At 52.8% G+C, this 14872-nt stretch overlaps 1 protein-coding gene across 3 annotated transcripts in view; it reads right to left on the bottom strand.

The window, feature by feature from the left end:
• Positions 1-579: 579 nt before the first annotated feature.
• DYSF (dysferlin) overlaps positions 580-14872 on the bottom strand; it is a 200784-nt gene continuing 186491 nt past the window's right edge. For all 3 annotated transcript variants that reach the window (XM_019495633.2, XM_019495634.2, XM_059721412.1), the window contains 4 exons: positions 13505-13683; positions 11227-11336; positions 9431-9578; positions 580-2604 (listed from right to left, as the gene is read on the bottom strand). In XM_019495633.2, coding sequence (XP_019351178.2) covers positions 2566-2604; positions 9431-9578; positions 11227-11336; positions 13505-13683 — 476 coding nt within the window. In that variant the 3' untranslated portion in view covers positions 580-2565. The remainder of the gene's footprint in view (positions 2605-9430; positions 9579-11226; positions 11337-13504; positions 13684-14872) is intronic.

Here is a 14872-nt window from a genome sequence, read left to right as displayed (position 1 = left end):
AAGGGCCCTTTGGAGAGGTGAACAGCAGCATCGCGAAACCCTCCTCGCCGCAGTGGGGAAGACGCATCCATCACGGGCATCTTCTTCCATCACCGGCTGTCCCCGGAGCAGCTGGGGCTGGAAACAGGATGCAGGGAGAGAGGCATCTTCGATCAGACCAGCTGGTTTTTATAGCTGGATGTTTGTCAGGGCAAGGACTGTGTCTTCCCTGGTGTCTGGGATGTGGCCGGGCGGGCTGGGTGCTGCCACGACACACATCATAAATAACGGGGGTGTCCAGGCTGGATTCCTCTCGCTGTGATCCAGCAAAGCACTTAGTGCCTTTGAGTTAGGCGTAGGCTTAAGTGCCCAGCTGGACCGGGATGAGAGCAGGACACCGCGTCCGCAGCGATTGCATTCGCTAATCGCCCATCGCTGCTACTTGCTCACACGTGTCCGGGTCTACGACAACCAGGGGCCGAGTGTGCAAACCTCGCCTGCCCTCCGGGTCAAAGGGGCATCTTCGTGTCAGCAGGACCGGGGTGTAGCCTGCGTGAAAGACACGTGAAGGCGCAGTCGCACTGGAAAACAACGCTAGCCTTCAGGTTTCATGTCTTTATTCTGGAAGATGCTTGCTTGCTAAAGTAAGGGAGAGTGGGCGAGGGCAGGGGTGCTAGCACGTGGCCCGCGGGCTGGGTCCAGCTCACAGAGCCACTGCAGCTGGCTGGCCACAGCGAATTTGGGGATCGATTTGTTCCTGACCCCCACGTACACCCTGGAGCACGTGGGTGGGGAGCTGCCCGTCTGACCGGCACGTAGGGAAGCAGGCAGAGCTGACCGCTGCAAATGCAACCTGCTGTTTGCAAGGGCAAGAGCTGGGGCCAAGTAGGCACTGCGGCATGTGTCCCCTATCTGTTAAAGCAGGGCTGGCACGAGTGCTGCGACCGGCTTCTGTGTCTGGCACAGGACAGATCAGGGATAGGCAACATAGTGGCAGATAGGGCAAGGAGCAGAAAGCAGAGCAGTAGAGCAGGTAGGGAGAAGAAGGCAGAGCGGCAGATTGGGCAGGGAGCAAAAAGCAGAGCAGATCAGGTAGGGAGCAGAAGGCAGAGCAAAGCAGGGAGGGAGCACAGGGCAGGGAGCAGAAAGCAGAGCAGCAGATTGGGCAGGGAGCTAAAGGAAAGCGGATCAGGTAGGGAGCACAGGGAAGGGAGCAAAAAGCAGAGCAGCAGACCAGGCAGCTAGCACAAGGCAGGGAGCAGAAAGCAGATAAAATCAAGTAGGGAGCACAGGGCAGCAGGCAGAAGGCAGAGCAGTGGATCAGGTAAGGATCACAGGGCATGGAGCAGAAAGTAGAGTGGCAGGGCAAGTGGGGAGCACAGGGCAGGGAGCAGAAAGCAGAGCAGATCAGGTAGGGAGCACAGGGCAGGGAGCAGAAGGCAAACCAGTGGATCAGGGAAAGAGCAGGGAGCAGAAAGCAGAGCAGAAGAACAGGCAGGGGAAGGGCATCAGAGTGGCACTTGGAAACCTCTTGGGCTAATCCGTGGCACGGCTGCCACAGGGCTGCCCCCACCCTGCTTTCAAAGACGGGCTAGACAAAGAAAGGGGCCAGGTCTCTGCCTCAATCCCATCCCCTGCGGCAGGGAGCTCCCCCGGGGGTGCCTGCTCTCCTGCGTCCGCCCCGCGGTCCCGACCCGGCGGCAGAGGAGCTGAGCTGATTGTCACGCTGCACGTTGGACCGCGGCCGTGGGGACCTGCCCTCAGGCTGCAGAGGGTAGGTCCCGGGGGAGAGCAGGACCTATGCCCGCGGGACGCGGTCCTGGCCTTATCCGCTCGAGCCCCACAGCCACACCGCGGCGGAGGTGAACGGTTGCAGGGGGACGTGTCCACCCAGGAAGAGGAAAAAGGGTGCAACGGAGAGAAATGGAGTGAAAAAGCCCAAATCTTGCAAAGCTTTCCTTAGTGCCCAGGGAGTTTTGCTCCAGTCCTTCTCGGGGTTGTAGCCCACCGCCTTCTGCTAAGCGGAAAGAGCCCCCATTGCCCTGAGGGGTGGGAGATGTGTGCGGGGGCTTTGCTCAAGCAGTGCAAATCCTCTGTAATAAAAGCTCCCCAATCCCCGCGGCCCAGAGGCAGGAGATGGAGACAGCGAGACTTCACCCGGGCTCACGGCTTGCAGTCTAGTGCTTACACCTCCTACCCCTTTGCTACAAGCTGCAGCAGGTCTACGTTTTCAGCGCACCCTCCTAGAGTCCGTGCAAGCCATTCCCCCTAAAAAGGGCCATTTTTGCATTGATAATTGAGCTTTACAAAACAGAGCATTGAAAAAAAAACAACCCCAAGAAAGCCCCCAAAAAGGGAAATAGCAAATATTCCATCTTTGGCATCGGGTACAGGCCACTTAGGAGGTGAAGAAGGTAGGTGGGGCTGTGCAGATGGGAGCGGTATCTTCATTTGGGCAATGGGATAGCATCAGAGACAGCACGTGGCATCTTCTCAGGAGGCTGCTGTGGCTGGCATCTCATCCCCCAAGGCACCAGGCAGTATCTTAGCAGGCACTCGACGCTCCCACCGGTCCCCGGCACAGATTCAGCTGAAAGGCTTCACCAGTTTCATAGCAGCGTAGTTCTGGAGGGGAAGGAAAGGACAGGGAAACCCGTGAGACGGGGAAGGTACCGCAGACGGGAGCGGTATCTTTGTATGTCTGAGGATGCTCTTTCCAAACAGCGGTGGGACTGGAGATGGACCTCAGCTCCTCAGTCTCCTACAAGAAACACGAGCTATAAGAGAATCGTCTCTAACTAGCAGCGGTACGGGGTGTAGGTGGCATGGGTGAGCAGATCGGATGCCACACGGATGTGTGCTCACCCCTAAGAATTACCCCATGGCTTCTTCTCCCATCTCCTCCCTCCCAAGGATACCCAGGGCGCTGCTGACACCTGGAGATCTCCCTGCCCTCAAACAGGCCCTGATTCACCTCTTGGTCTCCCTTGCCCTCTCTCCTTCAGAGAGGATAACATTTCATTTAATCTGCACAAAGTGGCACGAGACGCAGAGAGAGGAAGGTTCAAGGCAAACATAATGCCTATCGCATCGCGACCCCCTGCGCCCCCTCCTTTCCCAGCGCCAGCGATACTGAAAGCAGACGCTGCTCATCGAGAACGTGGTGCCGTTACGTTCAGCAGCACGTTAACATCCTTTGGAAGGAGCTAGATCTAAGCTAGCTTCGATTTGCACAGGGACAGACACGCGCCCTCGCCAAATCGGAGGTTTTGTCTGTGCATTTGGACTTTAATTGGTACGGGATGTTCTCGTGCTGCGTCACTTTAAAAACCAACTTTTGGAAGCAAAGCAAAAGTCACAAGCTCTTCTGCAAAAAAAAAAAAAAAAAATCCCAAGCAAAGTTTGACCAAAGGCATCGTGATAAATTATAACGTGTGGTGGATTATAAAGCAATTTGCCAATTGGGGTTTTCTAATAATGCCATAAATCAGGCAAGGAAAATGAGGGCAATTTACCAACAGTCATTAGAAAAAGCCTCCGGTGGAATACAACCTCCTAATTAATTACCCGCCATTTGTCTTTCAGGGTCTGTCCTCCAAAATATGATTATTTTTATGCTGCGACTGGTCCCATTCAGGAAGATAGCAGGTTTCCTGTCCCGGCTATGAATTTCTATTAACAAAGTGATGAAAGGCAAGCAGGAATAATCAATCAGCGCAGAGAGCGGGCAGTAAGGGCGATGAACAGTGAGGGAAGCGGAGGGAGACTCGGGTAAAACGAACAGGCTTTAAAGGGGAGTAAATATCTGCAAATCACTGGAAAGCACGGCGGATCCTGGCTGGACGGAGGCCGTGTTTTTGTCCCGTGGGTGGGGTGCCCACCACCACCCGGATGCTACTTGTTGCATCCGATGTCAGTGATGATGCCCACCCGCAGGAGATTTAGGAGGTCGAAGGTGTCAATGTGACCCCTTGGCTTGGCTTGAATAATGCAGGCATGAGACTTGCACAAGAGCCCTGCTTTGCAAAGTCTATCCCTAGTCTATCAAGATCTGCCCTAGTCTATCAAGATCGTGCCCGCCGAAGGGAACCGAGGACCTTCCCATTTGCCGCACTGGGCATCCGATCAGCGCACGGGGCCGGGCCCCGAAACTGGTCGTGCAACTAGAGCGTATCTTTTCGAAAGACGCCCAGTCTCCGTCCAGAGACGCCGAGCAGTGATGAATTCACCACGTTGCACGGTAAGCTTTTCTCACGCCTAATTACCCTCACTGTCAACAACGGGCTTCTCGTTATATCCCACTGGGATTCTCCCAGCTCCAGCTTCCACCTCCAAGATCCAGGGATGCTCTTTGCCTGCGGATCAAAAAGCCCTCCAACTGTCGGGTTAAATAGAGAGGATAGGGGAAGGAAATCGCCTAGGAGCTATTCTGTGCGAGTCCTGAGGTGCAAAGGGAATGGCAGAGATGGCAACGATGCGGACTGGATCTGAGCAGCTTGCCAGGCAGCCAAGAAGCTGAAAAGGAGGGCGGCGTGGAAGGCAGCGCTGACATTTCAGACCTTTGGAGTATCAGATGTTCGGCTCCCGCTTTAGCCAAACTAGACTCGGCAAAGCCTTGCTGTTTTCCGCTCCAAACCAGGACACGGTTATTTTCCCTCCCCTCCACCCCCAGTGGAAACAGTCTCATCATCACGGACTGAAAAATGTCAACAAATGTAAACGGCTCCAACGATCTGCCAGCGACCAAAGTCCGCGTGCAAGCCCGCGAAACTGAGACGTCTCGCATGCTTCCAGAGGAAAACGGGCCACGGCAAAAATAGAAACCTTCATGGAAAAGGCAGCGGTTCTGCAATCACAAAGCGACGCGGAGTGAAAGTGCAAAGGGATTTTTTTCGAGTACGACCAAAAAAAAGCCATGTCTGCACACTGCCCCTGGGAGGAGATCTTTGCACCATCCCAGGCTTGCTTCGTGACTTCGGGCAGGTGGATACGGAGATACGGACGTGCCTAATGCTGCAAAGCAGGAGCTGATGCCTCCTAGCTAGATCCCACAATGCCAGGCTTCAAGGTGCCTGAAGCCATAAACTTAGGCTTATACAGTGTAGGGGGAAGACCTAAACCCCCATACTCTGAGCAGAGAGTTGCCCAGAGCTAGTCCATAGGGTGCTTCTGCTCTCTTGAACTTCGGCAATCCTCCTGAGGTCTGGCTCAGGTTAGCTTGAGCTGCAAGCTCCACATTCAGCCTTTTCTGGCCTGCAAAGGCTGGAAGCTGGAGGAGGAGAGGGATCGGGGCAGAGCTGGCCTGCGAAGAGATTTTATCCAGCCCACCAAGCACACCCAACAGTGACCACGTCACAGAGTTTCTACCTCCTACATCTATCTCCATTGGGCATGCTGTTGGGAATGGGAGCCAGCTGCCTGCCATGTTCTGGTCCCCAAATGTGCAGAGTAAACCTAATTTCCTGCCCCATCCTGTGCCACGGGCAGCTGGCCGATGTCTATGCCATTAGCCTGTCCATGGAAGAGTAGTTTTCCTCCATGAGTAAAGGCCTTCATGACTCAGTTACCTGGAGGTGCTGAGTGATGGGCGCTCAGTCCTCTACCACAAATTCACTGTGTCACCTCAGGCAAGTCACTTAGCCCCAAATCAGCAATGCATATCATCACCCAGCTCTTTTTCACCAGTGCTGCAGCTGAGCTGGCGCCTTCACCTCCCTGGGTCTCAGATCCTAATCTTTGTTTGGGAGGTGGGGCAGGACTTTTTGACCCAGCAGGAGGCTGTCAGCTAGAAAGGCCTGGGGTGTAGGGCTCCCCGTGCAATGGGAACACAAGGTGAAGGGATTGCTGTATTCTGTTCTGCTTTAAGAAGTTGCAAAATGAGAGATGCTGCCAAAACGATTCCTGAGAACTCAAGGCTTTGTGGGTAACATTTAAGGACAAGTGGTATCCAGGGGCCCATGTACATGCCACGATTTTTTCCCCTTTCATGTGCTGCAGCTGCATGTCTGTTTGCACAAATGGGATTTAAAAGTCTTTCTTGTGCATTAAAATAAAACTCCTCAGATGTAGTTTAGTTTGGATCGCTGGGAATTAAAGCGTCCCATCCATGGATTTGTTGTGTGCAAACACAAAGGCACTCAAAGAGGTGTAATGAGCCTCTTTGTCCAACAGATGGCACTGCAACTTTTTTGCAGTTCACCCCTTTGAATTGCTTTCGCTTGCAAATTGTTTCTGCTTTTTTTTTCCTTGTGTGCTTTGCTGGCTCCCTGCTTCCGAGCTGCATGGCAGGACATGGGCATGGGGTGGGTGGGGGGGCCCCAGGCCAGGGGGCAGCACTGGACCATCCCGCTCTCCAGCCAGGGACCTGGCTTAGTTTGTTTGAAAACCTAGTGTGTGTAAACACACATGCGACGCTCCAAAATCAACAAGTTTAAATTTTGTAAACCTATTTAATTTAATGAGGATTGAAACCTGTGGTGTGTACAGGCACCCCAGGAGTAACTACCACAGGTTGACCAGGGCAGTAGGCCCAGGTGATGATCTCATGAACCTGCTTTCTCCTGCCATCCTCCAATTCAGACTCCTCCAACACTTCCCACCCATTACCTGATGCCCCCTTCCCCTATTTACCCATATGGGCAGTCACGCCATCTCCTGACACCCACTCACCCCAAAGCTGACAACATACAGCTAAATTTTTCACAGCAGGGACTGTCTCTTAGCATGTAAATGTACAGCACCTAGCACCCTGGTGTTCCCTGGGACCCCTATATTAATAAAGTTAACAGGGGCTTGTCCTTTAGAGTGCATGTTCTCAGATACAGCCATGCTCCTGGCCAAAGAGCTGTAGGTCAGGAGACTCCTTTGCATGTAAAACCCCTATTTTTGCCATTGTGTTGCAAAAGGTTAACGCTTAGCAAAGGAACCCAATACCAGAGTGAAAATACAGCCCAGTGCCCTCAACTATTTGGGGGAAGCCATCCAAAGAAATGAAAACAGACAGATTCCATGTAACACGGCCTCGGGTTTGTGTTTTTTTTAGAAAGATGACTAAGTCTGACCAGAGCAAAATGAATTATAACAACATTTTGCTAGGAAAAAGTCAGAGAAAAACACAAGTCACAGGGAGTGTAAATGGATATTTATAGTTTAAAAGGGGTTTTGTTTTCCCTGGACTCAGTGGTAATACAAGGAGCCTGTCATAGCTACTAAGCCACTTGAATGTTCCCCAAGACACCAGGAATGGAACTGAGAGTCCCCGGTTGGGAAACAGGCCCCTGCCACGTGGGCTGAAGGCAAATCTCTGTGTACGGGTTGCACTACAGGGCGCATGAGCACAATTTGGCATCGCTGCTGCTGCCCAGCATGGGGTGGCACACTCAATTATCTATTTTAATGCTCCTCAGCTCATTAAGGGATCGTCAGGGGAGACAATGATTTCCCTGATCAAAAGACAGGGGAGCTGAGATGCACGCAGGCATCATGACTTGAGATCTTGGATCTCCCTGGACTGAATCCCCCATTGCCCCTATAGCTCCAGGAGCCATCAAGCATGCCTGGTCTTAAATCAGTAGAAAAAAGTTAGCTGTGCCAGGACCCTTGTCACCCTTCCCTGGTCCGCTGAACGTGGGCAGCAAAGCAAAACCACTTGCAAATGCAGCCTCTCCTGCCTTCCAAGGTATAAATTACCCGTCAAACAGGAATGTCCCTTGTGCAAGGCACAGCATTTGTCAAGTACTGCAGGGGAGGAAGGCACCTTGTTCTTCTTATCAGTCTGGGAGGGGGGAATGGCTTGAATTACCGTATCTTCTCACATACCACATGCCCCAAATAAGACACGTGCCTTGTCTGGGGAAGGCAACATGAATAAGAAACGATAGTTGCAGTCGTGGCTGACTCCTGACCGCAGGGGACCCTGACTGCAGCAACGGTGGCTCTAACCCTGAAAGGTGAACTCTGCCCCCCCCCCGGGCAGATCCAGGACTTGGAGAAGGGGGGTGCAAACCGTGTGGCACATCAGCACATCTTTTTCTCCAGTTAAGGAGAAACTAGATGTTTTACTAATAGCTAGGGGGCTGGCACTATAGTATTCAGTTTAAGATCAGACCCAAACCAAATAGCACTATTAGAACGTGCACCGATTTGCTAGAGTATAAAGTTTTTGTTTAAAAAGCACAACAAACTAGGCACACAAAAAAGGAGTCAAAATAGTCCAAAGATATTGTGTCATTATAGTTAAATGCACATCTCTTATTCATAAAACAAAATCTATCCTTCTTGCCAGTGCCTCCAACACTTCACTGCCAGTCATTTCTACACCTGAGTTCATATGACCACGCCTGAGTTAAGGTTTTTAGCTAGAGCTATAAAAATCCCGTAGGACTGTGAAAAAACAAGTGATATATTCCCAGGAGTAGCTAACAGCACCATTGCAAAAGAAAGGATGGTTTGAATAGTGGAACATCAAGACGATTAAAAAGGGGAGGGTCGTTCAACCTGTGCAGTGCGGACAGATTAGCAGGAACCAGGGAGAGGATAGTGAGACATGAAGTCAAATGACTCCTCTGGTGCTGCCTGAAGAAAAATGTCTAAAGTTGGGGTGGAGCAGGGATCAGAGCGGGGTGCACGCCCCTGCATCCACCGCCGTCTGCCCCCTCCCTCCCTGAGGGTGGCAGAGAGAAGTGTGGCAGTCATCTTGCAGCAGTGTGTCCTATTCCAGCCCCCCCAAAAAATCAGCTCATCCTGCTTTTGACCAACCCCCCCATTTTTGGAGGGCTGATTTTTTGGGGGAAAAGGTGCGTGTGGTACGTGAGTCAATATGGTATCACAATGCACTGAAGCCCAAATAGGATAAGAAAATCATCCCAGTCAAGCTGGACGGCCAGTAACTTCTTGATTTGGTTTGCAAATGGCACAGAGAGCAAGGGCAGGCAGGGCTAATTCATGAGGTGGGATTTCCACCCAGCCTGCAGCTTAACCAGTCATGGATGCACGTCCATTTACTGCTGTAGAAAAGCTGTGTTTCTGCTCCAGGCAGCATAAGATCTGGAGTATCTTCCACTTTGGGATCTTAAAACCCTTTGGCAACCATCCACAGGCTCTCACAGCCTCTTTTGGGACCTAGGGACCTCACTCCGTTTTCCATATACAGGAAATGGGGGCAAAAGAAAGACACGTGACTTGGCTAAGGGCCACGGAGAGTCAGTAGCAGAGACAGTCAATGAGGCCCAGGGAATCTCCCACCAATGCTATCCCTGGGGCAGCCCTATTACTGGTTGGGGATGGGGACTGGGCTCTGCAAATGCTCCTGCTGGGGTTCAAAACCAAAGGGTCTTGGCTCAGACCAACACTGCATTGGGGTCAGAAAGGGATTTTTTACCCCTTGGTCAGCCTGTGATCCTCGCTGCCTGGGGGACCCCCCGCCCTCCCCTTCCCTGCCAGAAGACTGTACCGGGAAAGCGTAGATGAAGATCCCGAAGAAGAGCAGCAAGATGAAGAGCACTAAGACGACGAGGAAGACCCACTTGTACCGCCGCCACAGGATGTACTTGATGGTCTTGTAGGGGGAGGTGAACCACAGGAAGGAGGTCTCCGGCCGCCTGCAATCAAGAGTTGCGGTGACCTCTGGTACAAGCCAATTTGCTGCTGCCGGGCGCGCCGGGGATGTCGGAGAAGGACTGCACGCACCCGCCCCACTGACCCCGGGCACAGCACACTGCCTGAGCCTCCCCTCGCCCCTTCTGGGGGGGAGGCACCAGGGGAACCGGAGGGATGTTCAACCCTGCCCTGTTAGACATGTCATCAGAGCCCGGGTCCATCGGGGTGGACACAGCTGGGACAAGCCCCTGCAGGTCCATGAGGCTGAGCCCTGCCTCCAGCCCCAGCACATCGGGGTGGATCAGGCTGGCCAAGCCCCGGGACTGCGGAGGTGCACGCAGGTATAACATGCATGATCGGGACTGCGGAGGTGCACGCAGGTATAACATGCATGATCGGGACTGCGGAGGTGCACGCAGGTATAACATGCATGATCGGGACTGCGGAGGTGCACGCAGGTATAACATGCATGATCGGGACTGCGGAGGTGCACGCAGTTATAACATGCATGATCGGGACTGCGGAGGTGCACGCAGGTATAACATGCATGATCGGGACTGCGGAGGTGCACGCAGGTATAACATGCATGGTCGGGACTGCGGAGGTGCATGCAGGTATAACATACATGATCGGGACTGTGGAGGTGCACGCAGGTATAACATGCATGATCAGGACTGCGGAGGTGCATGCAGGTATAACATGCATGATCGGGACTGCGGAGGTGCATGCAGGTATAACGTGCATGATCGGGACTGCGGAGGTGCACGCAGGTATAACATGCATGATCGGGACTGCGGAGGTGCACGCAGGTATAACGTGCATGATCGGGACTGCGGAGGTGCATGCAGGTATAGCATACATGATCGGGACTGCAGAGGTGCACGCAGGTATAACATGCATGATCGGGACTGCGGAGGTGCACGCAGGTATAACATACATGATCGGGACTGCGGAGGTGCATGCAGGTATAACATACATGATCGGGACTGTGGAGGTGCACACAGGTATAACATGCATGATCGGGACTGCGGAGGTGCACGCAGGTATAACGTGCATGATCGGGACTGTGGAGGTGCATGCAGGTATAACGTGCATGATCGGGACTGCGGAGGTGCACGCAGGTATAACGTGCATGATCGGGACTGCGGAGGTGCATGCAGGTATAACGTGCATGATCGGGACTGCGGAGGTGCACGCAGGTATAACGTGCATGATCGGGACTGCGGAGGTGCATGCAGGTATAACGTGCATGATCGGGACTGCGGAGGTGCATGCAGGTATAGCATACATGATCGGGACTGCAGAGGTGCATGCAGGTATAACATACATGATCGGGACTGCGGAGGTGCACGCAGGTATAACATGCATGATCAGGACTGCGGAGGTGCACGCAGGTATAACGTGCATGATCGGGACTGCAGAGGTGCACGCAGGTATAACATACATGATCGGGACTACGGAGGTGCACGCAGGTATAACATGCATGATCGGGACTGCGGAGGTGCATGCAGGTATAACATGCATGATCGGGACTGGGGAGGTGCATGCAGGTATAACATGCATGATGCCGAAGCCTTCGGGGCAGCCACCTGAATGCCCAGCCCCTGGCTTCGGGGCCCTGTGCTCTGTTTAGGTTTGCCAGTGTCTTACTTGGGGTCTTCCAGCTTAGGGTTCATGTTGGGCTCGTCTCGGCCCATCCCTGCGGGCCTCTCCTCATGCTCCTGCTCTGCCACGATCTCCAAAGTCATTTCCAGTTTGCCCTGTATGGAAAAAAGCAGCGGGGAATGGACAGGGGCCAGGATCCTCAGTGGGAGACGCTGACCCGGGAAAGGGCTTCCAAGCCTGACCCAGTCTCAGGTAAGGAGTCAAGATGGGACCTTCATGGGAGGCAAATGACCCCTAGCAGGCAGCTGTGGGTATCTTGCATTTTCCTTGGACCTACCTGGCACCAGCCACAGTCAAAGCCAGGAAACCAAGCTGGTTTGATATGGACGGGGGGTTGCTTTCCTGTACCTGGGATCTCTTGAACATATAGGGTGTGTGTAGAGAAAACAACATTTCCCATTTACGTCGACACAACTGCATTTGTGTTTGCACCTTTAACAGCAGCAGGACATTGCCTGCTGCCTGCTTTACCCAGGGCAGGTTGAGGTGGGAGGTCCTGTGTTGAATCAGGGTTGACAGGAGTTTTACTAAGAGGTTAAATGATGGACTTGTGTGGGATGGTTTGGACAGGACTGATTGCACTAGATGTGATTTCTGCAGCCCCACTTCTCTGTGATTTTATGATTTCAAGGGGTCATGTCTAACTTGCCCATTTCTACATGCTACTGTTCGTGTGTAGAGCCATTTGGCCTGGGAGGTGCAATCCTGTTGCCCCGTAACACCCTAAGCCACATCCATACCCCCGGGCCCATCTGTGTGCGTTTCTCTGAAAGGAAATAAAAGGTTTGACAAAACGAGGGAATTTAAACCATTAGCGGAGAATATTCACAAAAAGCTGGTTTTAAACAGAGAATTGAGCCCGTTCCCTGGATTTTAGCTGCTTCCCCATTTGAGGGCAGAAGCAAGCTTTAACATGGGATGCCAACCATCAACTGGAATAACCCAGATTATCCAAACATTAAAAAAACCCTCAGATTGGAGCTACAGACTAAGTCTCACTCCCTCAGTGCATCTCTCAGATCGTTTCAAAGGGCAAACTGAGCAGACAGCTTGGATTTAAAAGCCTTCAGGCCAAGGAGAATCTGTTTTCTGCTTGGTTTATACCACCCTAGCTCAAGGAGGTGCAGCTCCAAGTTCAGGCCTAAGGATGAATGATGCTACGAAATGGGAAGCAGCCAAACTAGGGAATAAGTTAGAAAAAGAAGCAACAATCCATTAAAACCAATGCTGCAGTCTGAATTGTTTGCCCGGTTTTGTGACATAGGTGGGAAAACTCTTTGGGAGGCGAGAGAGAGGGATGGCTTAGTCATTAGGGTGTCCGCCTGGGAGTTGGGAACACTCCCTTCAGTGCCCTGCTCTGACACTGATTGACTCCACAGCCCTGGTCAAGTCACTCAGGACAGCAAGCTGTCTCACTTTACCTGCCTAATTAGCTATTACGCAGCCACCTACTGACCTTCAGTCTGGGCCTTTCCCCATAGGCTTGGACTCCCTTTCACTTCCTCCAGCCTTCCCCTTATAGCTGAGCCACTGCAGCTTTCACCGGATATACGGGATGGAGGGCAATATTGGAGACAAGTCTCTGCTCCACTGAAAACACGGTTCCTCAGCCTCTCCCTACAAGTCATGTGTCCCAGCCCCACAACCATTTTCATTGCCAATTCTCCAATGTGTCCACATCCTTTCTGTAGTGGGGCCACAGCTGGACACAGCACTCCAGATGTGGCCTCACCTGTGCTGAATAGAGGGGAAGAATCACTGCCCTCCATCTGCAGGCAACGCTCCCACTCCGGCAGACCAATATCTCCGTCTCTTGGCTGCCCGGGGGGCCAGCTTCAAGGGGAAGGCTGGAGAGGCTTGGATAATGTCTAGCCTGTGGCCTGGCAACAAGATCACTGCTAAAAAGCAGCAGATGCCGGGGGAAGCCTGGAGTCTGTGTTTCCTGTTTCTTGGGCATGTGCCCCAGCTACTGGGACAGCACATACGAGCGTCCTGGACACGTAAGCTGCAATTTCTGGACCTGCCCTGCCTTGCGTGTGTACCTGGAGGAGCAGATGTTGATGTGTAGCTGTCCGGACAGAGGGCAGCCCTAGTGAGGATGCAATCCCAAAGACAACTCCATAAATGCCACCATGAGATGCAGTCAGTGGAGGCATGCATGCCATGTAGGAGTGAAACAGGAGTCAACCCGTAGCCTCCCTGGGTCCACGGTTCCCATCTCTAAGGTGGAGATGAGAGCAAAGCTGAACCCAACAGGACTTACCGCGAGGATCTTCTTCTCGCCCTCTTCTGCAACGCAAGGCCACCAGCCCTTGACCGTCTTCTGCTCAAAGAGTGACACGAGCCGGTCCGAGGACAAGGTTTCATCCAGCAGGTCTAGGGAGCACTTCTCAGCTGTCTTGGCAGGCTTGGGCATGTGGTTGAGATCCATCTGAATGCAACCTGCCGGGAACAACGTCACCAAGAAGCAATGCACACTTTGTAGGACCATGGCCCAAGGGGTCTGATCCTGTCACAACTACTGGCCATCTAAGAGGACTTGGGCACCTCAATCTGATTCTCTTCTGCCATGCCCAAGACCCTGAAAATCCAGGGATTCGTCTGCTCTTGGAGCCCGCTGTCACCTGCCCCTTAATGCGGAGTCACAGAAAAGCAGTGAGGAAGAGGATCCACGTCCATTTTTGGGGGGGACTTGCATAGGGTGGAATAGATCACACTTAGGCACTTCCCTCCGCTCATGGGATCTTGCCCGTGCTGGATCTGACCTGATTTCGGGGAGGCCGGGATGCTTACAGTGAGTGAGCATGACACTCAGAGACACGGGAACACACGTCCCCTGGCTTTACCTGCACCGGGTCAGGGCAGTCTTGGTGTTTGGAGGCGATGTGCCTGCAATAGGTCTGTGTAGTGTCAAGAAAGCATGAAACAAACACTTGTCTAGGATAGTTTGCATAGAGATGATCCTGCGGTGGGAAGGACGTGGACAAAATACAGAGAGTCCAGCGGAGGGGAATGAAAAAGTACCTCCGGAGGTCACACCTCAAGCAGGACCAGCCCCAACTACATCATCCCAGACAAGGCTTTGTCTACCTGGGTCTTCAACACCTCCAAGGATGGAGACTGCACCACCTCTCTGGGGACCCTCTTCCAGTGCTTCACCACCCTCCTCGTGAGAAAGTTTTTTCCTAATATCCAACCTAAACTCCCCTTGCTGCAGCTTGAGCCCATTGCTTTATCTGAGTTGCCTGATCAAATGGGCAAAAAAAATGAGCACTGATGTCACAGGGCAAACCCCCACTGCACCAAGTGCGATGCTATGCAGATCCCATCAGGAAGCAGAGCTAGGATGAGGCTATCCCACAGCAGTAGGTCGGTGATATTCCCTCTGCGGGTAGCCGGGCAGGGACAAGGTCTACAAAAAACACCTGGCCAGTCAAGATGTGCAGAGCTCAGCCAGTTTAGGTCATTAAAGGGAAGGATACAAGTCAATTTGGTCATGGCTGGAGTAGACTTAGCATAGGGGAGTGGGTTTTAAGGTGGAAACCAGAGGCAAAATTAACTTCGAAGTCTGGGAGGTGAAATGAGCCACATGCCGAGTGGAAATCAGACACATTTTTAGCAGGGAGGGCAC

Source organism: Alligator mississippiensis, chromosome 2 (assembly GCF_030867095.1).
Source record: "Alligator mississippiensis isolate rAllMis1 chromosome 2, rAllMis1, whole genome shotgun sequence".
Taxonomy (NCBI): Eukaryota; Metazoa; Chordata; order Crocodylia; family Alligatoridae; genus Alligator; species Alligator mississippiensis.
Note: the sequence above shows the minus strand (reverse complement) of the source record. Positions and strands in the feature narration are given on the sequence as shown.